This window comes from Lepus europaeus, chromosome 8 (genome assembly GCF_033115175.1).
Source record: "Lepus europaeus isolate LE1 chromosome 8, mLepTim1.pri, whole genome shotgun sequence".
Lineage (NCBI taxonomy): Eukaryota > Metazoa > Chordata > Mammalia > Lagomorpha > Leporidae > Lepus > Lepus europaeus.
This window is the reverse complement of record NC_084834.1, coordinates 105,481,254-105,507,300: the sequence shown is the minus strand read 5'-3', so window position 1 is coordinate 105,507,300 and position 26,047 is coordinate 105,481,254. Positions and strand designations below refer to the sequence as shown.

The window sequence follows — 26,047 nt, the reverse complement described above, 5'->3', positions numbered from 1 at the left end:
AACAGTGGATTAGGGTGCCTTTTTCCCCACATCCTTGTCAGCAGTTGTTGTTTGTTGATTTCTGTATGAAAGCCATTTTAACCGGGGTGTGGTGAAACCTCATTATGGTTTTAATTTGCATTTCTCTGATGGCTAGTGATCCTGAGCATTTTCTCATGTGTCTGTGGGCCATGTGGATCAATAAGCATATTTTATTCCCATCTTCCATAAACCCTTTGAAGTACTCTCATACATGGATCAACTACAAACTCCACCCTCTACCATAAACATCTCCCAAACTAATAATAAATCTAAAATTAATTCTGTTCTGCAAATCTTCTCTAAGTTCTGTGTCCTGTAGTTTTAATCAGACCAAAAACCATTCAAATATTTGCTGGCTTTATATTTCTGTTCTGTATTCATAATTGAAGTTCCTTTTACCTTCTTAAAATTCTTACGTTGAGCCGGCGCCGTGGCTCAATAGGCTAATCCTCCACCTTGCGGCGCCGGCACACCGGGTTCTAGTCCCGGTCGGGGCACCGATCCTGTCCCGGTTGCCCCTCTTCCAGGCCAGCTCTCTGCTGTGGCCAGGGAGTGCAGTGGAGGATGGCCCAAGTGCTTGGGCCCTGTACCCCATGGGAGACCAGGAGAAGCACCTGGCTCCTGATATTGGATCAGCGCGGTGTGCAGGCAGCAGCGCGCCTACCGCGGCGGCCATTGGAGGGTGAACCAACGGCAAAGGAAGACCTTTCTCTCTATCTCTCTCTCTCACTGTCCACTCTGCCTGTCAAAAAATAAAAAAAAAAAAATAAAAAATTCTTATGTTGATTATACTTCTCTTTGTTCATTCCCTGGTTGACTTTCCTATTCCATAAATAAACAACCAAACAACAACAACAACAAAAATTGCTCTACCACTTTCTATTATCATAAAACAACTAAAATAGCAAAAAATAAAAAATAAATAGAAAAGTAGAAATAATTTTATCCAATAGCAAATAGGCAATTAGTTTCAAACAATAAAGTTAAATGGTCAGCAGGATACAAATATAGTTGCTTTCACATCACATCTCAAAAATCACTCTTGATCAATTCAGCTATTACATAAGTAAAATGGTTTCAACCTCATGTACTTTGGAAAAGCCAATGGTCTTCCTGTCTCCCATACAACTTTCAACTCAGGAATTCTCTGGATATACGCGATTATATCCTGTTCCTGTGTCATCCCATGTAGCTACTTTTGGTTTCCTTCTTTCTACTAACCCAGACATTAGAAGAAAGACATTTGAAAAAATATCTTCGACAGAGGAAGTTATATTTAATATAGTCTTGCTGACAATTTGAAGTTATAGACAGGTGCGTACTTTTCTGTATAGTGTAGAAATTCATCTACAATGAATTATCAACAGTTCCTTGGCCATATTCACCTTTAACAAATTCATATTAATCAGCTTCAAACCCTTGAGTTACCCACTCCTCAGCCAACTTTCTGACCTTCACAGTCACAGGAGACCCTTCTACATAGTTCCCAAGTTTTCCACTTACAGTTGTAGGACCTTGGTTGGGATAGGTAATACCTTCCTATCTCACTTTCCTTATCTATTAAATTTTTTGTTGCTTTTAGTAGCTATTTCCTGTGTTACTGGAATGGTTGAATGAGTTGAAATATATATTGCTATTGGCATAGTATCCAGTGCAGAGCAGATTTTTAATAAAGTACCCAACTTTCTCTGTTTATTCCATTAATTAATATTATGCCCTAGAGGGTAAGGTAGGATGGGATTTGCCTCCTTCTCTTTTGAAGAGAACATCTCATGGTATTTTCCTAAGTGCAATAATTCTCACTCCACTAACATATGGTACTTCCTTGAAAAGAATACTTTTTACTCCCCATGACATTTAAGTGAAAATGTAATAGTTCAAAGACTGCTAAGAAATAGATTAAAATATGTGATATGTATATTTAGGTTATGAAAGGTTATTTTTATGCATAGTACATTTCAAAGATAAAACTTAAATATCTCCTTTTATAAAAATAAAAAATCTTGCTCATTTTCATACCTTACATGTGATTTCAAGAATGTAGACAATCAAGGAGCTCAAACAAAGAAGGCCTGGGATGCTGATTCCTTAGAGCACTTGTTCTGGAATTAATGTCTCATCTTTGGCCTATCAGGGGAGGGAGACCTTTTTGCTGCCAAGGGTGATTTGGATATTTATAACATCTTACATCATTTATGGGCTATACAGAACTATCAACTTAAAATTAGTTGCTATATTTCTCTCTGTCTGTCTGTCTGTCTCTCACTGTCCACTCTGCTTGTCCAAAAAAATTATTTGCTATAGATTTATTGAATCCTAATTCCTGTCTGTAGTTGCTTTGTCAAGGCCAAACTGAATCATTTCACAGACCTTACATGTCCTATGGTCAGGTGTTCCCAGTGGACGAATAATGAGGCCTCCAAGATTTGCAGTGTTACCTGACACAACAGAGTGCAGTCTATAACATGTCCATTTTATACCCCAGTTTGCGTGACATTTTCCAGAGAGTAATGCCTCCTAATCTCTTCATTCCATGTTATTACTGAAAAGATTTTAGCCAGGGAAACCCTACTAAAAGCTTTAAATAGCAAGGTTCATCATCCTAGCAAATATCATTATTCTATATTCAGGTCAAAGTATTATGTCCACAAGAACATTATTCGGAATCCTCAGTTTTTTCTTCCCTTGGATACTTCTCTTGATATTTTTTTAAGTGGGGGAGAGTGGATTATTGGCCAGATGTTTTAATAACTTCAATTGACAGCACTCAGTGACTATCCTCTTAATGGACATTTCTCTAGCTATTATTTGTCTCACTATGTTTTAAACAAAGAAGGCACATCATACTTCAATAATCATTAAGATTTTAAACAACCAATGGGGAGTTCATAGTGGACATTTTTCTATTAAAAATCATTTGATAAATTTTCCCTCCCAATGACTGGTAATCTTCAATTATACCAAGTTATGTGTAACTTTTCATATGATGTCTTGGAGATATTGAATTGAAACTGTAGGGTTTTTTAGAATTATTAATTTGAACCATATGTACACACACACACACACAGAGAGAGATGTTCCGTCTACTGGTTAACATGCCTACAATAGCCAGTGCCACACTAGACTAAAGTGAGAAGACTTGAACTCAATCCAGATTCCCATATGGGTTGTAGGAAGTCTACTACCCGAGCCATCTTCACCTGCTGTCTCCCAGGATATATATTAGCAGGAAGCTGGAATTGTTAGCAGAGCTGAGATTTGAACCCAAACTCTCTGTTTTGAAATATGGATAGCCCAAGTGGCATTTTAACCACTGGGCCAAACACTCACCCCTACATCTGCAATATTTCTAAAGTCAAATTCATTTTCTCCTCTGAACAGTCCTTTTAAACATTTTATATCAATAAGAGGCTTCAACTCAGCTTGTCATAGCATTTCCTTATCCTGGAGAGCATAATCTACAAAAGTCTCATTTTTACTTAGTCCTGTCTATAAAATTAAATCCCTAATAAACCATGTGGCTGTGGCAGAGAGACTGATTCCTCAGTTGACACACCATCCATTAATAAAACTTACAGTATGTTTTAGTGATGAGTGTTTTCTTCTACTATTACAGATTCATGGGAATCCGATCTTTCTCCAGAGAAAAGAAATCCAAGTGTTTTCTTCCAGAGCTGTCCATTAGCACCCTATCTGAAATAGTTTACTAGTTTTATTGTCTCCCTGGAATTATTTTTAAGTGAATGCAGAATGCACATTTCCCTGACTAAGCCATTGGCTACAGCTGAAGAGTCTTTGAACCGCTCTCAACTCTGTCCTCTGCAAATTTGCCCTGGCCTTCCTTCCCTCAATTTTCCTATCTGCAGGGTGTATTGCTGCTGATTTTCAGACAGTTTGGCGACACACTCCAGAAACTATCATCAGTGAAGCAGACAGCTATGTTTCAGCTGAGACTCGTGAGACACAGAACGTGCAGCAGTGGGGTTGGAGAGATCTGGGGCTTTGTTCAACCCCACAGAGTTAGGCAAGCAGACCTGTACTCAGTGACTGTGAGCTGACCCACCAGCCCTTGCATGCTCTGTAATAGTCCACTTCCAATCTGAGTGAGGTTCCATTGTACCACTGGATTTCTGGATGAATGGCTCTGACATCATCCAAGCTAACGCTGGTATTCTTAGCTTCAGAATTATGTGGTGCCTTCCATGTTATAAGGAGAAACTCATACTGATACTCAGTAGCAAGCTGTCAAATGTCTTTCAATTGATTTAATAGGAACAGCTCTCTTGGGCAGCTGTTGTGATGAAAACATGAAACCTCCACTGAGCTGTTTTGTCTGCAGTAACTCCAGCTGGTATATTCTGGTCTCAGGTGCATCTAATATTGTCTGAGACGTCATTATGTCCTAGCAGACCTTCCTGCAAACCACTCTTTGAAAATCCTTTAGCAGTTATTTCTGTTCGTGACCTCTACATAAATTCAATGATTGTTGTGGTGATTGTGTGAATAGTGACCAATTGGTTTCTTAGATGAAAAGAAAAGGAACAAAACCTTTCCATCAAAACTAAAGTAAGCCCTATTTGTCTCCAAATCTCTTGCATCACGGCAGATTCTGCAAGAGATAAGTTTCCCCCCTGTGATTTAGGAATGACTTTCCGTGTTCTAGTCCATGTTAATTCCCAGGTTTGCGAATTTTTGCTGGGTTTTTCAGCCTGCCTGTGTTTGTCGTGAGTAACTACAGTATTTAACTCTTCTTCATTTCTTACTCAGAGGAGATATTACCATGCTTTAATCATTAGCTCACTCTGAATGCTTATTAAGTCACTGTCTCATTTCATGAAACTATGGCAATTATGTCAGCAAATTCAAATATACTTGTGGAAATACAGTAAATTCATGGTGCACTTTATTCTGTGAGGATGCAAACTATGTCTAGTTGCACTTGGTAAATGGAAGGCAAAAGAAAGTAGTCGCCAACTTTAAAAGTGGCACAGTAGCCCCCTTGGCCTGCTTGGCTTCCTATAGTTTCTAGCACAGCAGACAGCATTGAGTCAATTCTAAGAACAGTGTCATTGAATGATTGATGATCTACAGTTGACCTCATGGAGTGGCTACACAGTCCTATTAAAAAGAGCAACTATGGGGCACCAGTCATCACACTTTCATGATTCTCTCAGCCTGGACAATTATGCCTTGTGCATTCCTGAAATTCTGTGATGCTCTCAATTTATTACTTGGGAGAAGTAGGAAATTCCAATAGTTTCCAGGTACCATGGAAAATTAAAACTCTAAGAAGAGGGACTTAGACAACATGCTCCCCAGAAATTGAAAAGTGTGACATTGCTAGCACATACTATTTATCCCACTTATGCATTCAGCCAAAGGGTTTCAGCCAGTGAAGACATGCCTGCCATCCTCTCCTCTCCTAATTTTACCCCACCCTGGTTCCCCTATCATGGCATTTCTGGATTTTCCTATCTTCTCCTTGACCTTTTAGAGCCTCTTTGCTGTCTCCTATAACTGCTACTATACATTGAACATGTCTATCTAGGAATTAAAAAAAACCTTGTCTACCAGCCCCAGCTCATTTAACCAAATCCTGACAAAAAGCTTATAATTCCTTACTGGGGATTGGGTAAGCATATCTCAGCATCTGAGTAAATTTTTTAAAAGATCAAATAAAGCTTTTAAAAAATTTACTCAGATACTGGGATATGCTTGCCGAATCCTCAGTAAGGAATTGTAAGTTGTACTTTTGAAATTTATATTTATTAAATAAAAGTTTTCTTTTAAAAATATTTATTTGAAATGCAGAGCATCAGAGAAAGAGAGAAAGGGAGGGAGAGAGATAGTCCATCTGCTAGTCCACTCCCTGATTGGCTGTAACAACCAAGTCCAGACCAAAGCTAGGAGCCAGGAACTCCATCTGGGTTTCCCATGTGGGTGACAGGGGCTCCAGTACTTGGGCCCATCTGCTTCTGCATTCCCAGGCCCATTATCAGGAAGCTGAATTGAAAATGGAGCAGGTGGGACTTGAACTAGCACTCCAATATGGTATGCAAGCATTGCAAGTGGTGCCAACAATTTATTATTTAAATGTTTTAACTAAGATGTAGTACTTGTCCATTTATATGGGGTACAGTGCAATATTTCAACATATATACACAGCATGAATTGATCAAGCTAGGCAACTATATTTCATTATTTTGTGTGTGTGTCTGAAGCCTAGTAACTCCTCTATTCCAATTCTTTATATAGTATATACTACATTACTATGGTTGTTATTTACCCTACTGTACTGTGGAACACTAGAACTTATTACTTCTATCTGACTGTGTTTTGATACCTGTTATCCAACTTCCCTCTGTCCCCATCCTTACTAAACTAAGCTGAGATGTATTGTTTTTTTAACTTATGTATATGAGAGAAAATATGTGGTATTTGTATTTCTGTGTCTGGCTAATCAGAATTTTATAGAAACTGGTGATCCAGATATTGATAAAATGTAATAACATCTTCTAGTCGAGTGAGCAGGAGATAAGGAGTTGGGACATACATCATTTCATTCCATGTCACAATGTAAAGGAACATATTGTTTTACCTTACGACTATGTCTATTTAAGCCTAAGTTCTGTGTGCAGAAGTGGTAGGACTGTTGACTTAGAACACCTTTACCTTTCTGAATGTCTGTAAGTTTTAAGGAAATAATTTTACCTTAATTTTATAATCTCTAATCTGTGGGGCTAACAATATTTATATTGCTTATTTGTCATAGATAGTTATCATCAAGAGCTGACTAGGTGTTGTATTTCCAAGTGCTTTGCATATATCAAGGACAAGACATTATTATTTCTAATAGCTGTTGCCAAAGACTCCCCCAGTTTTAGCACAGATGATTACAATGTTTTTATTGCCTTTCACCTATTTCCTCTTCATCTTTCAGCTATCTCAGTTGTAATAATTGCTTGTATTTAATTTACGTCATTAAAATTTACTAAATTGGATACATAACAGTGACATCATTTAATAATAAACATCAGAATTGATTTTAGATAATCCTACATAGATGGAAGTGAATCCTGCCACCCTCCTGTCCATAAGTCCTTGTCTACAGACATGATGAAGAAATGATGACAGCAAAATTAATAACATTAATAACTGGTCCCAAAATGGCAGTTTAGCAACAGGGCAATCTGAGTCATGCGGGGCAAAATAAATAGTTACAAAGGTGAGAAAGGCAGCTTCCAAGGTGGTGGAGTAGAGAGGAGACTTACTGCTCTAGTCTAGGAGAAGATAGTTTTAAAAAAATGGAGAGAGTGCAATCTCAAGGAAGAGTTAAGGAGAAAACATCAGAAGAATCTCTACGCAAATTTTAGTGAAATAATAACAGAAGGCTTTCCTAATTTGGAGAAAGAGGGACATCCAAGTACAGGAATCACATAGAACCCCTAATAGACATAATCAGAAAAGATTTACACCATGACACATTATGATTAAAAAAAAAACACAGTAAAACATAAAGAAAAGATTCTAAAATGTGCACAAGAGAAATGCCCAATTACTTTTAGAATTTCTCCAATTAGATTCACAGCTGACTTCTCATCAGAAATCCTACAGGCTAGGAGAGAATGGCAAGATATATTCCAAGTCTTAAGAGAAAAAAAAACTGTCAAGCTAGAATAATATACCTTGCAAAGCTTTCATTTATGAATGGAGGTGAAATAAAAGTTTTCCATAACAAACAGAATTTGAAAGAATTTGTTACCAGCCATTGCCCTGCAATAGATGCTAAAGATGTGCTGCACACAGAAACATGGTCATCACTATGAAAGAAAGTAAAGGATGAAAATCTCCCAGCAAAAGTACAAAGGAAATCCAAGGTAAAAAAATAGGAATATTTTTTTGAAATTGGCATGGCAAAGTCATTACTTATCAATAGTCATCTTGAATGTAAATGGACTCCGCTCTTCAGTTAAAAGACACTGACTGGCTCAATGGATTAAAAAAAAAAAATCTATTTGCTGCCTAAAAGAAACACATCTCACCAACAAAGATGCACACAGACTGAAAGTGAAAGGATGGAAAAAGATTTTCCATGCCAACAGAAATCTGTTATTTATAAGCTAGTATAGCCATCCTAATATCAGACAAAATAGACTTTAGCACAAAAACTGTTAGAAGAGACAAAGAAGGACATTATGTAATGATTAAGGGATCAATTCAACAGGAAGATGTAATTATTATAAATGAATACACCTAAATACAGGGCACCTGGGTATTTAAAAGGAATCAGGGATCTAAAAAGAGGCACATTCTCCAATACAATAGTAATGGGAGACTTCAATATCCTACTTTCCTCAATAGACAGATTGACCAGAAAGAAAATCAGCAAAGAAACAGCAGAGTTAATTGACACCATAGAACAAATGGACCTAAAGATATCTACAGAACTTTTCATCCTATACATACAGAATATACATTCTTCTATCCAGTGCATGGAGCTTTCTGTAGGATTGAACACATATTAGGCCATAGTGCAAGTCTCAGCATATTCAAAAAAATCAAAATCATACCATAATCTTCTCAGGTCACAACAGAATGAAGCTGGAAATCAGCAACTCAGATCTCTAGAAAATATGCAAATACATGAAGGTTGAAAAACATGCTCCTGAAAGAATAGTGATTTATAGAAGAAATCAAAAGAGAAATAAAAAAATGGAAACAATATAGACAAAAATACAACATTTCAAAACTTTTAGGATACAGCAAAAGCAATGTTAAGAGAAAAGTTTATAGCAATTGGTGCCTATAACAAGAAATTAGAAAGGCACCAAATAACTGAACTATCAATGGATCTCAAAGATCTAGAAAAACAACAATAAACCAAACCCAAAACTAGTAGGAGAAAAGAAGTAATTAAATTTAGAGAATAATTCAAAAAATTGAAATAAAAAATAGAAATGTTCAGCAAAATGAAGAACTGAAAAAAATAAACAAAATTGACACACCATTGGCCTAAATAACCAAAAAGGGAGAGAGAAGATCCAAATCAATAAAATTACAGATGAAAAAGGAAATATAACAACAGAAACCACAGAAATTAAAAAGAGTCATCAGAAATTACTAAAAAGAGGTATATACCAACAAACTGGAAACCTAGAAGAAATGGATAGATTCCTGAACACATACAACCTACTTAAATTGAGACATAAAGGCATGGAAAACTTAAACAGCTCCATAACCAAGATGGAAACTGAATCACTATTAAAGACCTTCCCAGCAAAGAAAAGCCCAGGACCAGAAGGCTTCACTGTCGAATTCTACCAGACATTTAAAGAAGAACTAACTCCAATTCTTCTCAAGTTATTCAAAACAATTGAAATGAAGGAAATCCTCCCAAATTCTTTCTATGAAGCCAGGTTTACCTTAAGTCATAAACCTAAAAAGACACAACAGGAAAAGAGAACTATAGACCAATTTTCCTGATGAACATAGACCCAAAAATTTTCAACAGAATCCTAGCCAGTCAAATCCAACAACACATCAGAAAGATCATCCACCCAGATCAGGTGGGATTTATCCCTGGATTTCCACATGCAGAAGTATGAAGCAAGATCCCTACCCTACATTTTACACAAAAATTCACTCAACATGGATTAAAGATCTAAATCTATTTTCTGACACCATCAAATTTTTAGAGAACATTGGGGAAACCCTGAAAGACTTTGGGACATGCAAAAAGTTCTTGGAACAGAACCCATAGGCACAGACAATAAAAGCCAAAATTAAGAAACGGGATTACATCAACTTGAGAAGTTTCTGTACTTCAAAAAACAACAAATAACAAAAAAACAAAAAATCACTCAGGAAAGTGAAGAAGAAGTAAAGAGGCAGTCGACATAATGGGAGAAATTATTTGTAAAGTATGCAGCTCATAAAGAATTAGTAACCAGAATATACAAATAGATCATAGATCAAGAAACTCCAGAACAACAAAACAAACAACTCAGTTTAGAAATAAGCAAATTACTTAAAGAGATATTTTTCAAAAGAGGAAATCCACATGACCAACAGACATATGAAAAAATGTTCAGTATCACTATCTGTCAGGGAAATGCAAATCAAAACCCCAATGAGCTTTCACCTCACCACCATTAGAATGGCTTTCATGCATAAATCCATAAGCAACAAAGGCTAGTGAGGATGTGGGGAAAAAGGCACCCTAACCCACTGTTGGTGGGAATGTAAACTGGTAAAAACACTATGGAATTCAGTTTGGAGATAACTCAGAAATCTGAATATAGACCCAGCCATTCCACTCCTGGGAATTTACTCAAGGGAAATGAAATCAATAAATAATACGGTTATCTGCACCCACATGTTTATTGTAGCTCAATTCATGATAGCTAAGACATGGAATCAACCTAAATGCCCATCAACTGAAGACTGGATAAAGAAATTATGGGATATGTACTCTATGGAATACTACATAGTGGTAAAAAATGAAATCCAGTCATTTGCAACAAAGTGGATGAATCTAGAAAACATCATACTTAGTGAAATAAGCCAGTCCCAAAGGGACAAATATCACATGTACTCCCTGAGCTGTGATAACTAACATAGCACAAAAAAAAGAAACCTGTAGAGGTGAAATTGATACTTTGAGAAGCAATGACTTGAATAGCCCTTGTCTTGACTGTTGAGGAACAGGTTTTTTTGTTTGTTTGTTTGTTTTGTTTTCTTTCCTTCTTAATACCCTTTGTTGAATTCTTTACCTAACATAGAATTACTCTTATATGTATAAAGTCAATTAAAAATAGATCCCAGTAAAATATAAGAATGAGAATAAGAGGTGGAAGAGGAAACATGTAACCATAAAGCTGTATAGTTCTGCATACATTCCTACAGATTTACTTCTAAGGGTGCAGCTAAAATCTTGCCATGGGACTCCAAATTCCAGTAATCTGGGTGGTAATAATGTCATTGTAAGTGTTAAAGTGATCATATTAAGTGTTAAATTGATCATATAGATAGAATTTCATGTTAAAGGGATAATATGGGTAAAATCAAGTGTCTGGTAATAACAATAGATGGGATTAAAAAGGAGAGAATGTTCCAACATGGGAAGCAGTTCACATAGCAGACTCACAGAATGACAATTGCTCTAATCATTGACCTTAGAATCTGCCCTTAATGCATTCTGGTCTGGCTGTAAAGCCCACGAGAGCATTTCAGGCATGGAAAGCCCAGACACTGTGGCCAAAAAAATGTCATATGTGAAGGATCTCTTGAGTGAGATCCCAGTGGAAAAAAGGGGCCGTAAAAGAAGGATGTACTTTTCTCTGAGTGGGGCAGAGAACTTCTACTTTGCTTATGGCCTTGTCTAAATACTGACATTGAATGTGGACTCAAAAGGCTTATATCAAGGGCCCCAGATGATCACCAATGTCATATATAAGAGCACTAATTGTTAAATTAACAACAGGAGTCATTGTGCACTTACTTGCCATGCAGAACCTCTGTCCTCTAGGAGTTGTACTATGAGAATTAACTGTAAATCTTGTTCTCATACAGTTTTATGTGTTTGTGTTTGTGTGTGTGTGTGTGTGCAAGTTTTTGAAATCCTTATTTAGTATAGAGTTGGTCTTCTGTATAAAGAGTTAATTGGAAATGAATTTTAATGGAGAATGGACTGGGAATGGGAGAGGGAGGAGGAAGTGGGGTGGGAATGTAGGTGGGAGGGCGAGTATGGTGGGAAAAATCATATTCCTAGACTTGTATTTATGAAATTTGTACTCATTAATAAAATATTTCTAAAAAATTCTAATAACAACAATAATAGAAGCAACAGGGATAAGCCCAAGAATAAAGAATGACAAAACTAGAGACCAATTATAACTGACTTCGTTTTAAATTTCTCAGGATCTGTACAATATTCTACCCACTTGCTCCCTTTAATGATTGTTTCATTTATACAACAATTAATCTGAAACTCCTCTCTCTTCTACTTTATGTGAATTTAAATGTAATATGTTATAGACTTTACAGGTATTTTTCGTAACTGCAGTTTTGGAAATAAATTTTCTTGGTAAAATAATTTTGTAGTTAGTCAGTACTCATATGTGACACATGTGGGGGTGATTTTGAAGGACGAACCTGGGCATGACACCTGGTTTTATTCTGTATAACCACATTCATACAATGGAATGATCTATTTTTTTTCAGAATATAGAAGTTTATAATTGTACAGTAGAAAGAGAAATACAGATAGGCAAACACTATATAGAAATGTCCAACAGTTCTCGCATATACAACTCTACAATAATCTATTGTGAGCATTTTGGCAATCACAATTCCAGAAAAGGAAAGCATTTTAATAGCTTCCTCTTCTGATTCCTCTTCCTAAGGACCTGATCTGTTCTCCTAAGGATAAGAATTGGAGTATGAATAAGCAGTAGCAACTAGAGGTTCTAAAGATATCTCATGCAGTTCAACCTGTATCTCTATAATCTCTGCACTTGAAGATGAAGGAATGGGTCAGAAATGCCACAACCAAACTCATTCTGTTTAACATATATTTCTCCATGTGGAACTAGGAAGGTTAAGATTCATGAGTGGATTGCAATTAATGTTCTCAACATGCAAAATCCTGACTTGTGAAATTCCTACTTTCTTTGAAAGATATCATTTTGATGAAATATGCCACAAATTATGCGGTCGTCAGTATGAGTTGAGTCTAAATTTGCCTTCCTGGAGCTAGCATATACAATTTTCTCCACCCTTATATTAATTAATATAATGTATGGAGCACAGCTTAAAAATTCTGAACTTATTGAACCAGTTTATCTTAGTCCATTGTTTGAAATTTGTATGTGTCTAGTGAGAAAGATTCCAGATGCAGGAACACCAAAGAGCAGTGGTGATTAAAGTATTAAAATTGAGATAAATGAGTTACCCTAGGCCTGTTAGGACCTGCCTGTTCGCTGCCACCCCACAGTCATATTATGGCTCTTGGATGATCATGTTACCATAGCTGTTTATTAAAGGTCAGGCTAAGGGCCAAAGCTGTGACCTCACCTACAGGAATTTTTACAACTGCGTGGTAAGGAAGAAAGAACACAAAGTACAAGTTCTTTGGTCAATTCTCTCTATTGCATTTTGCTTGCTGTCTTGCCAGATACAGCTATCAAGCCTGTAATAGGAGTGTTGAAATACTCCTAGAGTCCCAAAAGAAAATCTGACTTGAGTTTATTAATAATCCACCAGAAAAAGAGGAAAAGGAATTGTTCCTGACAAAAAACAATGTAATAGAATTAAAGTTAATCCAGTGAAGATTTTTTTAAAAGGCATGTATGCTATCCTTCCTAACATCTTTCATTTTGATAGATACATGATGGAAGTACTTCTGCTTTGAGGCACCCAAGTTGTTGCTTTAAACTAAGGGCATAAGAAAATAAAGTTATGTGAGTAGAAGTATGGTATCTTATGAAATATTCCGCCCATATGTTTTCCAGCTCCAATTAAAGTTGTGGCCAGATGTTTTTTTTTTTAAGTTATAAATCAACAGCTTATAGTTTTATTTATGGGATACAAACTGATGTTATAATTTATGAACACTCTGCAGAATAAGTAAATAAAGCCAGATAGCATATCTATCACATCTAATTCTTAAAATTTTTGTGTCAAGAACATGTGAAATTTACTCTTAGCAATTTTGAAGTGTACTCATTTATTAATGATATTTACCACCTCATGCAATAGCCTTTAAAAATTCCCTCTGTCTGAGAATTGGTACACATTGATCATCACCTCCCCATTCTCCTACCCTCCATTTCTGAGTGACCACTCTACCATCTGCCTCCATGATTTTCATTGTTTGGGTTCCACATAGAAGTGAGAAGAGACAGTATGTCTTTCTATACCTCATTTATTTTACTTAGCATAATGTTTTCTAGTTCCATCTATGTTGTTACAAGTCCAAAACTTCTTCCTATTTTAAGACTAAATTGTCTTCTGTGGTGTACATGTGCCACATTTCCTTTACCCATTCATCTCCTGATGGACACATAGGTTGATTCTGTAATATAATATTGTGACCATTGCTGTCATGAACATAGACATGCTAATATTTCTTCAACAAAATGTTTTCAAATCTTTTGGGTAAATACCCAGACAGGCTTGCTGAATCTTATGATTATTATATTTTTAGGTTTTAGAGGCATATCCATATACTTTTCTATAATGACTATACTAATTTACATGCCTACCAGCAGTATACAAACCTGCCCTTTGCCAACAGTGACGTGTGTGTGTGTGTGTGTGTGTGATAGAACATCTAACTGCCATGAGATGATTTGTCTTTGTGGCATTAATTTGCATTTCCCTAGTGATTTCTGATGTTGAGCATTTTTCATATATCTCATATATCTGTTGGCCATTTGTAGAGTTCCTTTTGGGAACTGTCTACTCTGGTCCCTTGTTCATTTTTTTTTTTTTTAAGTTTTTGACAGGCAGAGTGGACAGTGAGAGAGAGAGAGAGACAGAGAGAAAGGTCTTCCTTTTGCCGTTGGTTCACCCTCCAATGGCCGCCGTGGCTGGCGCTGCGACCTGCGCATCGCGCTGATCCGATGGCAGGAGCCAGGTGCTTCTCCTGGTCTCCCATGGGGTGCAGGGCCCAAGGACTTGGGCCATCCTCCACTGCACTCCCTGGCCACAGCAGAGAGCTGGCCTGGAAGAGGAGCAACCGGGACAGGATCGGTGCCCCGACCGGGACTAGAACCTGGTGTGCCGGCGCCGCAAGGCGGAGGATTAGCCTAGTGAGCCGCGGCGCCGGCCCCTTGTTCATTTTTTAATTGGATATTTTGTTTTCTTGCTATAGAGTATGAACTTCTTATGTATTTTGGATATTAACCCCCTACTGATAATGTGGTTTGATAATATTTTCTCCTATGGGTTTTCATTTCACAGTGTCAGTTATTTCATTTGCCATACATAAGATTTTTTTTAGTTTGATACAGTCCTATTTCTCTATTTTTGCTTCTGTTCCCTGAATTTTGGGGGCTAAATCCACAATATTATCCGATGTATGCAGTGTAGTTTTCCTTGTTTTTTCCCTAGTATCTGTATTTTCTGGTCTTACATTTAAATCTTTAACCTATTTTAAGTTGTTTTTGTGTATTTTCTGAGACTTAAAAGCTAATTTCGTTTTTCTACATGTGGATACACAGTTTTCCCAGCACCATTAATTGAAGATATTGTCCTTTGGTATATGGATTTCTTTCAGTATCCCTTTACTTTTTGTATCCCTTCACTTTCAGTCTGTGTGTGTCCTTAAAAGTGAGCCCAGTCTCTTTAAGGCAGCATATAGTTAGATCATGGTTTCTCATACATTCAGTCACTGTGTATCTATTTATTGGCTAATTCAAGGTCATTACTGAAAAGTAAGGAGTACAACTTCGATAGTGTTAGTTGTTTTCTGATTATTTGTTTCTTTTTTTCTCTCTTGCTGTCTTCCTTTGTGGTTTGATGGTTTTCTACCCGATATACTTTGAAACCTTTCTATTATTGTTTTGTACTTCTACTCTAGATACATTTCTTTGTGGTTATAGTGAGACTTACATATAATATACTATTCTTCTATAAGCCTGTTTCAAACTGATACAATGTAACTTTATTATATACAACAGTTACACTTTTCCTCTTTGTCCTTGTGATTTTATATTTTTGTTGTCAGAATTTATATCATTTTGCAATGTGCATTCCTAGATAGCCTTAGATGTTATTAATAGTTTGGTCTTTTAACCCTCATGCTAGGTATAAAAATGCCTTACACACTGTCATGACAGTAGTAGAATGTTCTGAATGTGTGGTTCAGGGAAATCCTCTCCACCTGATGTTGTGCCAACTTGGGGGAGGGGAAAGGATGGTACAGTTGGAGTAAAATCATTCTCATTGGGATTTCACTCAGTTCTACAGATCACGTGGGTGTCTCAGGCTTCTTGTTGAGTATTGAGTTTTTCAAACAGATGTTCTGGTCTGTGGATACTTGCTAGTAGAACATTTTGGTGGAAGGGTCAGAGAATGGAGCCTCTGATTTTTATTCCATTGTCTTTCTGATGCCACTCAGTATGGATGTTTCTTATCAGCTAATTTTAACTACCTACAGTTTTATCTTGCAATTTTTTTTTGTTGTGCTGTTTCTTTTTTTTATATTTATTTATTTATTTGAAAGGCAGAGTTACAGGGAGGCAGAAGCGGAGAAAGAGAGAATGAGAGAGAGATCTTCCACCTATTGGTTCACTCCTCAAATATCCACAAAAGCCAAAGCTGGGCCAATCTGAAGCCAGGAGCCAGGAGTTTCTTCCAGGTCTCCCACAAGGGTGTAGGAGCCCAAGCACTTGGACCATCTTCCACTACTTTCCCAGGCATAGAAGAGAGAGCCGGATCAGAAGTGGAGTAGCTGGGAATCAAATTGGCACCCATATGGGATGCTGGCGCTGCAAGCACAGCCTTATCTGCAATGCCACAGTGGGTGTGATACTTTTCTTCTGGAGACTTTTACTGAAAAACTTTATATCAAGCTGATAGGTTTCTTTGTATCAGGTTCTGTACCCCCAAGGACACTCTCATCCTGACTTTGTGTTGTTAAACATATCTAATCCCTCCCAAATTTATATCTTTACTCCTCTCTTAGCTCACCTCATCCCATACTCACTTTGCTTTTTCATTTATTTGTGTTTTTGGGGGTGTGAATGGGGGTGGGGGAGGTGGTGGTAGATAGGTCTAAACGATACAGGAAAACAAAGCTGAGTATAATAGTTAGTTAAAATAAGAAATAAAATGACAAAATAATGGAAGCTATTGAAGAAAAATGATCCCATTTGTCAACTTATCATTTTTAGTAACATGATATTGCTATTCTTCCCTGTCTCCCAACTACAAACAGAAAACAATTTGAAGTTGAGTATCAGAAGTAAGCAATATCTATCTAGACATGCTGTTCTAAAATGATACAAATGTGTACTGGTGAAAAATCCAAATGCTAAGTGATAATGAAGTCACCTGATACCACAGACTTGTGCAAATTGGATTCTCCTCAGCTACCAGCAGCAGACCCACTTGATTCCTCGTAACCAATTCAAATTCCATAAATGACACTAAAAAATGTCCATGAGTGCTCAGTTTTGTAAGTCCACTGTTAAATTCATGGGAATGCTCATTCATGGAAACATATAACCCTCTGTTCAGTTAATTAACAAGGCATGCAGAAAAGAGTCAGCAAACTGGCTGGAAGTTGCTGTCCTTGGAAAGTCCTGTTTACAAGGTTGCCTCTTTTGTGGAGTTGGGGACTATAGGTAGCAAATAGTTCCCTCATAGACATTGACTTTCATAATGGAAGGAGAGAGGAAGGAAATATCAATATATTCTTAGAATTGTATCTAAAAAGCACATTGAATCATTAAAAATACTTAAAATTAAAAAAAAATTAAAAATGAGGAATGGCTTACCAAACCTAGACTGTATAAACAACATGGTTTATGCTAAACACCTACTTTGTGTCTGGGATTCTAGAATTTGGATGCATACCAGGAAGAAGGTGCACATGGATCCTGAGTCCCTAAGGAGTTTCCCTGGTTGATTATACTTCTCTTGGTGTTCCCACTGATTACTATAAGAGCTAAGAATGTCCTGGGAGAAGACTTTTGGAAGCTTGTGTCTGGGGTTGTACAGCCTTAGGCCCATGAACCTTTTCCTTTGATTGATTTCTGCTTAGCGTTCTTTGTCAGACTAAAAGATAGCTATCAGTGTACTACCTGCTAATCAGTGTAGGCCTTTCTATTACATCACAGAACCTGAAAGTGGCCTTGAGTACTTCTGATATCCAAGAGTTGACTGAAATATCCACATTAAGATATATAAATTCAGGGGCTGGCATTGTGCTATAGCAGGTAAAGTTGCTGCCTGTGATGACAACATCCCAAATGGGACCCAATTTGAGTTCCAGTTGCTCCACTTCTGATCCAGCTCCCTGCCAATGCACCTAGGAAAGCTTTGGAGGATGGCTCAAGTGCTTAGACCCCTGCCAACCATGTGGGAGACCTGGAAGAAGCTTCTGGTTCCAGGCTTTGGACCAGCCTCCCTCCAGCAATTGTGGCTACTTGGGGAGTGAACCAGCAGATGAAAGATCTCTCTCTCTGCCTCTCCCTCTTTCTGTGACTCTGCTTTTCAAATAAATATAAATTCTACATAAATGAATATAAATTCTGCATAATTTATTTTTACATTCTATGTGAATAGACATGCTGGGTGAAACCAAGACAAGTAAGTAGCCTAGCACATTTTAATAGTTCTTACACATGGTACTTATACTTGCATGTACAAGTATTTATTAAAAAGACTATTGCATGGCTGGTGTTGTGGCTTAATGGGTTAAAGCGCCCACCTGCAACATCAGCATCTACTTCTGATCCAGCTCCCTGCTATTGTAACTGAGAAAGCAGTGGAGGATGACTCAAGTCCTTGGGCCTTGGTACCCATTGTGGGAGACCCAGAAGAAGCTCCTGGCTCCTGGCTTCAAATCTGCCCAGCTTTAGCTGTTGCAGCCATTTGGGGGGCGAACCAGCATATGGAAGACCTCCCCCTCTCTCTGTGTCTGTACCTCTCTCTAACTCTGTCTTTCAAATAAATAAAATAAATATTTTTTTTAAAAAAAGAACATTCCATTAACCAAGTCAAAATAAAATAAGACAAATACAAAAGCTTACAAGGGGTCTCCAAAAAGCCCATGGGAGGTATGTACTATGAAAAGAATGATGCATGGATTTCAAATTCTTTTTGTGCCCAAATAAACCCATACTAATTATTGTAACATGTATGAACAGGATCGAGTTTGAGGTACTAAGAAAGATATCAGTTTCAAAAAAAGCCCTTATCAGAGTAACTAATTCTGTTAGAACTGAAGCAAGAACAAACATCAAACTGATGGTCACTCTGGCTTGAAGAACAGTGAAATCATTGATGCTTTGGGAAAGTTTATGGGGACAATGTCCCAGAGAAAGTAGCAGTTTACAAATGACAACTCATTTTAAGAAAGGAATGAGACTGTTGAAGATGAAGCCTAAAGTAATAGACTACCCACAGCAAATTATGAGGAAAAAGTTTGTTTTGTTTATGCCCTTACTGAAGGGGACCAGTGATTAACAGAAGAAATAACAGCCAAAGGCATAGACATTTCAACTGGTTCAGCTTACACAATTTGTTTTAAACATTTATTTTTATTTATTTGAAAGGCAGAGGGACACACACACACACACACATACACATACACACAGTGAGAGAGAGAGAGAGAGAAGCAGACAGACAGAGGCACACACAGAAAGGTATCCTATCCACTGGTTAACTCCCCACATGTCCACAACAGCTGAATCTAGACAAGCCCAAAACTCCATCCAGGTCTCCTGCATGTGGCAGGAACCCAACTGCCTGAGCCAGCACCCGCTGCCTCCTAGGGTCTGCGTTATCAGGAAGTTGGAACAGAAACAGAGTAAGGACTCCAACCCGGACACTTTACTATGGGACTGGAGCATCTCAGGTGGCATCTAACTGCTGTGCCAAATGTTCACTCCCAACTTATACAACTCTGTTTGAAAACCTAAAATGGAGCAAATTTTGCTTAATGGATGCCGAAACTATTATGCCAAGATTAGCTGCAGACATGAGCAGTGCTTTCCATTGTATTTTTTATTTATTTATTTTTTATTTTTTATTTTATTTTTTTGACAGGCAGAGTGGACAGTGAGAGAGAGAGAGAGACAGAGAGAAATGTCTTCCTTTTCCATTGGTTCACCCTCCAATGGCCGCTGCGGCCGGTGCGCTGCGACTGGCGCACAGCACAGACCCAAGGCCAGGAGCCAGGTGCTTCTCCTGGTCTCCCATGCGGGTGCAGGGCCCAAGGACTTGGGCCATCCTCCTCTGCACTCCTGGGCCACAGCAGAGAGCTGGCCTGGAAGAGGGGCAACCAGGATAGAATCCTGCACCCCGACTGGGACTAGAACCCGGTGTGCCAGCACCACAGACGGAGGATTAGCCTAGTGAGGCGTGGCGCCGACGCACTGTATTTCAAACAAGTAGAACCGAGATCCTGAACTATTTCTTCAAAACCATAACAGGAGATGAAACAGGACTTTCCCAGTAAGATCCTGAAAACACACAATGAAACAAAGACTACCAAGAGGCAGAAGTGGTTCCGTCAAAGCAAAGTGGACTGTGCGTCCGTGAGCATCATGGAAACTGCTTTTTGGGACTCCCAAGGCATTTAACATTTTGGCTTTCTTGAGGACCAAAAAAGTACAACATCTGCTTATTAGGAGAGTGTTTTGAGAATGTTAGCTGAAGTTGTAGCCGAAAACTTTCCAGAGAACTTCCCCAGAGTCCAACTCCACCCCAACAATGCTCCTGTTTATTTCTGTGGAACAGGCACAATCTGTGAGAGTTTCCGTGGGAAGTCATTAGCCATCTACCTGACAGTTCTAATTTGGTTCTTTCTGATATTTTTTTAATTTCCTAGTCTTGAAATATCTTTAGGGGCCTTCGCTGTGGTGTAGTAGGCTAAGCCTCCGCCTGCAGTGCTGGCATCACATATGGGTGCCAGTTTGTGTCCCGGTTGCTCCTCTTCTGATCCAGCTTTCTGCTTATGGCCTGGGAAAGTAGTGGAAGATGGCCTCTGCACCCACGAGGGAGACCAGGAAGAAGCTCCTGGCTCCTGGCTTTGGATCGGGTCAGCTCTGTCTCTTCCTCTCTCTGTAACACTGCCTCTCAAATAAATAAACAAAATCTTTAAAAATATCTTTAGTATTTTTAGATTTTTAAAAATAGAATTTATTTTATTTATTTGGAAGGCGGAGTGACAAGAAGAGACAGAGAGAAAAAGATAACTTCCATACACTGGTTCACTCTTCAAATGGCCACAATGGCCTGGGCAGGGCCAGGCAAAACCCAGCAGCCTGGAACTCCATCCAGGAGTTCCTACATGGGTAACAGGGACCTACGCACTTGGGCCATCTTCCACTGCCATCCCTGGTGCATTAGCATCAAAAGCAGAGCAGCTGGGACTGAAGCCAGCTGATCTTATATGGGATGCCAGTATCAGAAGTGATGACTTAACCCGCTGAACCACAATGCCGGCCCCTAAAATATGTTTAAAAAGCATTCATTTTTCTTAAGCTAATTTTGAAAAGACTGCCTTTATGTGATTCAATTCCCAGGACCCTAAATTCTTTAGCAATGGACTAAATTGCTTACTTAAGTGTCTTGAACTTCATGGAGTTTGTATGTTGAAAACTAAAGCTTCTAATTTTATTTTTATGTTTTAATTCCACTTTTTCCATAAATTTTTGAAATCCTCTCATATTTCTATGACAGATTCGAAAGACGTGAACACCCTATTTTGTTCACCTTAACAAAGATTTTCAAATTATGTAACACAGGCTTAAAAGAACAAGTTGGTTACAACACCTGCAGCAGGGGGAAGGAGATTTTTGGCAAATTAGGGAAAATCTGAGAATGGATAGAGGTTGTACCTAAAGAAGTGGAATAGCGAGTATATTGAGGAAATAAAGTATAATAATGGCCGATGTGGTAGAAAGTGGAATTTTCAAGTGCTCTTGGTTAACATCATAATATAAAGGCCTTCTTTGTAACTCAGTTCCATGCAAAACTGGTAGATTATTATAGAAGGTCCAAAAAATTCCACGTATTAAAAAGTGTCCCTCTGATTAAATTCAAGCACAGATTATATGTTCCTTCGCGTTCTAATCATGTTTTCCTTTTCTGTCTCTCTTTGTTAAGGTCATCATGAATGCAGGATGGGACTCCAACTCTTCAGAAAACTGGCATCACATCTGGACTGTCAATGGCACAAAGCAGCATCTGTTCTCAGATGCTAATGTCACCTACGTGAGCTACTATCTTCACCAGCCTCAAGTGGCAGCGGTCTTCATTGTTTCCTACTGTCTGATCTTCTTCCTGTGTATGGCGGGAAATACTGTGGTTTGCTTTATTGTCATGAGGAACAAACACATGCACACGGTCACAAATCTCTTCATCTTAAACCTGGCAATCAGCGATTTACTCATTGGCTTCTTCTGTATGCCTGTAACCCTACTGGACAATATTATAGCAGGTATGTTGACTTGTGTGCCGTTCAGAGATGATATGAGAAAATGCCCTATATCTGTGAACTCTTCCGGTTACCTGTCCTCATGCTACGGACATGGACATTCATTCTGGAGGAGACAGACAATGCACAGCTATGTAAACAGAGAGCAAAGAGAATTATTGAAAGAAAAAGTAGAAAGACAGAGATGGAGAGTAGAGGTTGTTATTTTTAAAGTGTTTACTAAAGGTCATCAGAGAATGAGATCTTTTTCAATTTACTTAATACCTACATGCATGCAATGTGTCAAAAATATTACTCTGGACTAGAAATTCAAAGAATTGATGCCCATATACCTGGCTTGAATCGATACAATGTCTTCAGTCTAAACATAAATAAAATGTTAGGTCCTCCTATGGTTAGCTGAAGATATTTCCAACATTTTTCGGAGAAGAAGAAACCACTCTAAAGATTTGTGAACAAGCGATAGCTCACATTACAATGTTAATACATTTACACTGGAATGGTTAGGGTTCCCCCCCCCCACATACTACTTCTGAATCTACATTAATCTTTCTTTAGCACTACCTTAGATATTCTAGAAGCACAGGAAAGATGAATTTCCAGCCCCCAACATAGTTTTGGTACACATGACAACTTAGTTAATATTTGTTGTATTAATTAGTAAGCAGGACTTGGATACCAATCTCCAAGCATATATAATAAAAATAGAACAAAAACAGATAATTGAATGTATTTCAAGCAACATGAGCTATATCATAATTTTTATCCTTTCATAGAATTCAAATCAGTTCACTGAAAAATGGGAAAAAGACATTTCTCTATGGAATTTTCCTTCCATTCCGTTCTCTGGAAAGGAAGCTAGTGAGAGAGTTGAGTGCCTGTTCTTTCAGCCATGGAGTGCATGGATTCTGAGTGTTGTAATATTCATTGTTAAAGAATTATTGACGATATAATGTTCTCCTGATACTATTCCACACAAAAAGAGGGTAAAAATGATCAAAATTACTGTTATTACTCTCTGAAAAGCTATTTTGCCAACAAATGCTCTTAGTATTTTTCCCTCATGAATATTTTGTTAAATTAAATTATGATTTTAGAATATTTGTATATGAATTCCCCTTCCTAGTTTTTTATTTCTGTTTCTAAAAGACTGTTGCTCTCAGCATTTTGAGACTTTATTTTTGGTAATTGCTACTATATATCTTAATAGTATGTTTTAATATAAGATATTATCTTCAAATTGAAGAAGATAAAAATGTAGTTATCATAATCCTCTTTTCCCATAAAAAACACAAGCATGCATTCATAATTTTCCTCTTCTTTCAGACTCCCAATATAATTATATCCTGGTTTTGTTGAGATCAATATTTAGCATATGCATTCCTGTTTTGCATGCACCTTACCCCTGACTAGCTATGGGAAATGCTGACACTGATTTCATTTTCTAGGGTTTACCAAGGGCGTTGTATTCTAATGTTTTTGGTTTGGGGTGTGTGCCTCTCAGTAGTACATTCCTCACAGTCCTCTCTTGTCAATGACTTCAGATTTGTAAATTACATCTTATTCCTGGAGATCCTTATCTCGAGACTATCTGTCTACTTGTTTGTACCTGGCCATGTTGCTCTCTAAGTGTGGAGCTCAGCCATTCTCCTGGGATGTCCCTTCACAGTTACCCTAGCAAGTCCCTTCACCTCTTGTTGCACCATCCATGCCCTATTCTCTGGATGTCATGTCTTCTTTCTTGGTTTATTTCTTTCTGAAGAATGGTACAGTGAGATAATACTTTCTTAAGGTCGTGTATGTCTTTAAAGATGTCTATTATGCCTTTGCCCTTGTTTATAATGAGCTTCATGAGACGTCCAGACTGGACATGTCTACCTTGAGGATTTTAAAATGATTGCTCTGTTGTTACTGCTGAGAAATGTGGGCTCAACTGCTGAAAACTCTGATGCCATTTGATTCTTGCTTCTTTTACTCATGATTTGTTTTCCTGAAAGCTTTTAGCAATTCTCATTAGTCTAGTAGTCTTAATTTCATGAAATGATGCCTTGGAGTAAGTTTTCCTATTTCCATTTATTACACCAGAAAAAAACTAGGTCCTTTCAATCAGAAAATGAATGCCCTTCATCCAAGGGGAATTTTCTTATGGGATTATTTTCCATTTTCTTTTCCTCTACTCATATTAATCAGATACTGGAGATTATGGTTTCTATTTTTTTTTTAAAAACTTTGCTATTTCATTGTATACCCTTTTGTGGGGGGTCTTCATTTTTATTATCACATCTTAAATTCTTTGAATTGTTTTTCTTTATTTTTGCATGTTTTGCATATTATCATGCACATGTTTTGTGGACAAAATGTGTCACATACCTATCATTTTTGGTAATATTTTTGTGTTTTATTTTTCATATATATGACTCATAACTGTTTCTTCTTTCCTGCTCTTTTATTTCTTTTCATTTTAATTTACGTACATTGTTTTTAGTTTTATTTCATTTATTTGAAAGGCAGAGTTACAGAGAGAGAGAGGTCTTCTCTTTGCTGGTTGACTCCTCAAATGGCCGCCATGCCTGGGACTAGGCCAGGCCAAAGCCAGGAGACAGAAGCTTCTTCTGGGTCTCCCATGTGGGTGCAGAGGCCCAAGCACTTGGGTCAACCTCTACGCAAAACCCCACAGAGCTGGCCTCAACCTAAAAATTTTTAAGATTTATTTTCACTATATGTGAATGGCAGAAAGAGAGAGAGAGAGAAATTACATCTACTGGGTTGCTCCCTGAAGGCCCACAACAGCTAGATCTGAGTTTGGCTGAATACAGGAGCCAGAAACTCAGCCCAGTCTCCTGTGTCTAGGTCCCTTGACAAGAAGCCAGGTACTTAAACCATCACCTAGCGCCTCTCAGGGTGTGCACCAGCAGGAATCTATGTTACAAGGGGAGCTGGGACTTTGACTAGGTACTCTGCAGGTGTCCTAAGCCCACTCTAATGCCCACCGTTCTTCCTTTTATAGTTGAGGTTTTTCTAACATTACCTACTATTTAGCTTTTCATGTTTCAGAGTGAGGCCTTCTATGGTTGCCTGGAAGCTGTGAGTACCTAGAAGTTGAGATTAGACCCATTCCCAGCTTTATTCTGAGCCATTTATTAAGAAATCCACAACTCTTAAATCTGCATGTCTGTGATCTTGGATCAGTCGCTTCCCCCAGAAAGAAATTCTGTGGTTTGTTGCCTTGCAGCTTTAAGGCTGGCTGTCGCATTCTAGAACTAAATGGGTCTCTGGGCCAGCAGTCTTGCCCTGCAGTGCTGTACTGGCACTTCATCTTTCTGTGTCACTGTGGTAGCCAGCCTGTTGTACCTGGTGGCTCAGAGTATCGCGCACCTGCACATCTGCCTCCTTAGAAAAGGAAATTCCATTCTTCTGTCTGTCCACGTCAGGGAAAAGCCAGTGGCATCTAATTGGATTTATACATCAATCCATTGCTATGGATTTAAGGTCTTTTGTCCTACTGTTGTCATTTCAATGGCCTTTGGTAAGGGAGCTCAGTAAAACATACTCCTATTCTTCTGTGTTCAACCAAAGGCTATACAAATCTTTTGCATTTATATTGAAAAATACTGTTATCACAACCTAATAAATTTTAGGATTGGGAGACATACTCTCTTTTGGTTTCCATTCAGTTGCATCTCAAGCACAAACTTTAAGATAGGTGATTGTTGGGGCTGGCGCCATGGCACAGTAGGTTAATCCTCCGCCTGCAGCGCCAGCATCCCAGATGGGCGCTGGTTCTAGTCCCGGCTGCTCCTTTTCCAATCTAGCTCTCTGCTGTGGCATGGGAAAGCAGTGGAAGATGGCCCA

General features: G+C 38.1%; 1 protein-coding gene across 10 annotated transcripts in view; it reads left to right on the top strand.

Annotated features, from left to right (window-relative positions):
* The window catches only part of NPFFR2 (neuropeptide FF receptor 2), a 334,371-nt gene that overhangs the window by 293,806 nt on the left and 14,518 nt on the right, over window positions 1-26,047 (top strand). For all 10 annotated transcript variants that reach the window (XM_062198722.1, XM_062198719.1, XM_062198716.1 and 7 more), the window contains one exon: window positions 21,865-22,198. In XM_062198722.1, the coding sequence (XP_062054706.1) occupies window positions 21,871-22,198 (328 nt within the window). In that variant the 5' untranslated portion in view covers window positions 21,865-21,870. The remainder of the gene's footprint in view (window positions 1-21,864; window positions 22,199-26,047) is intronic.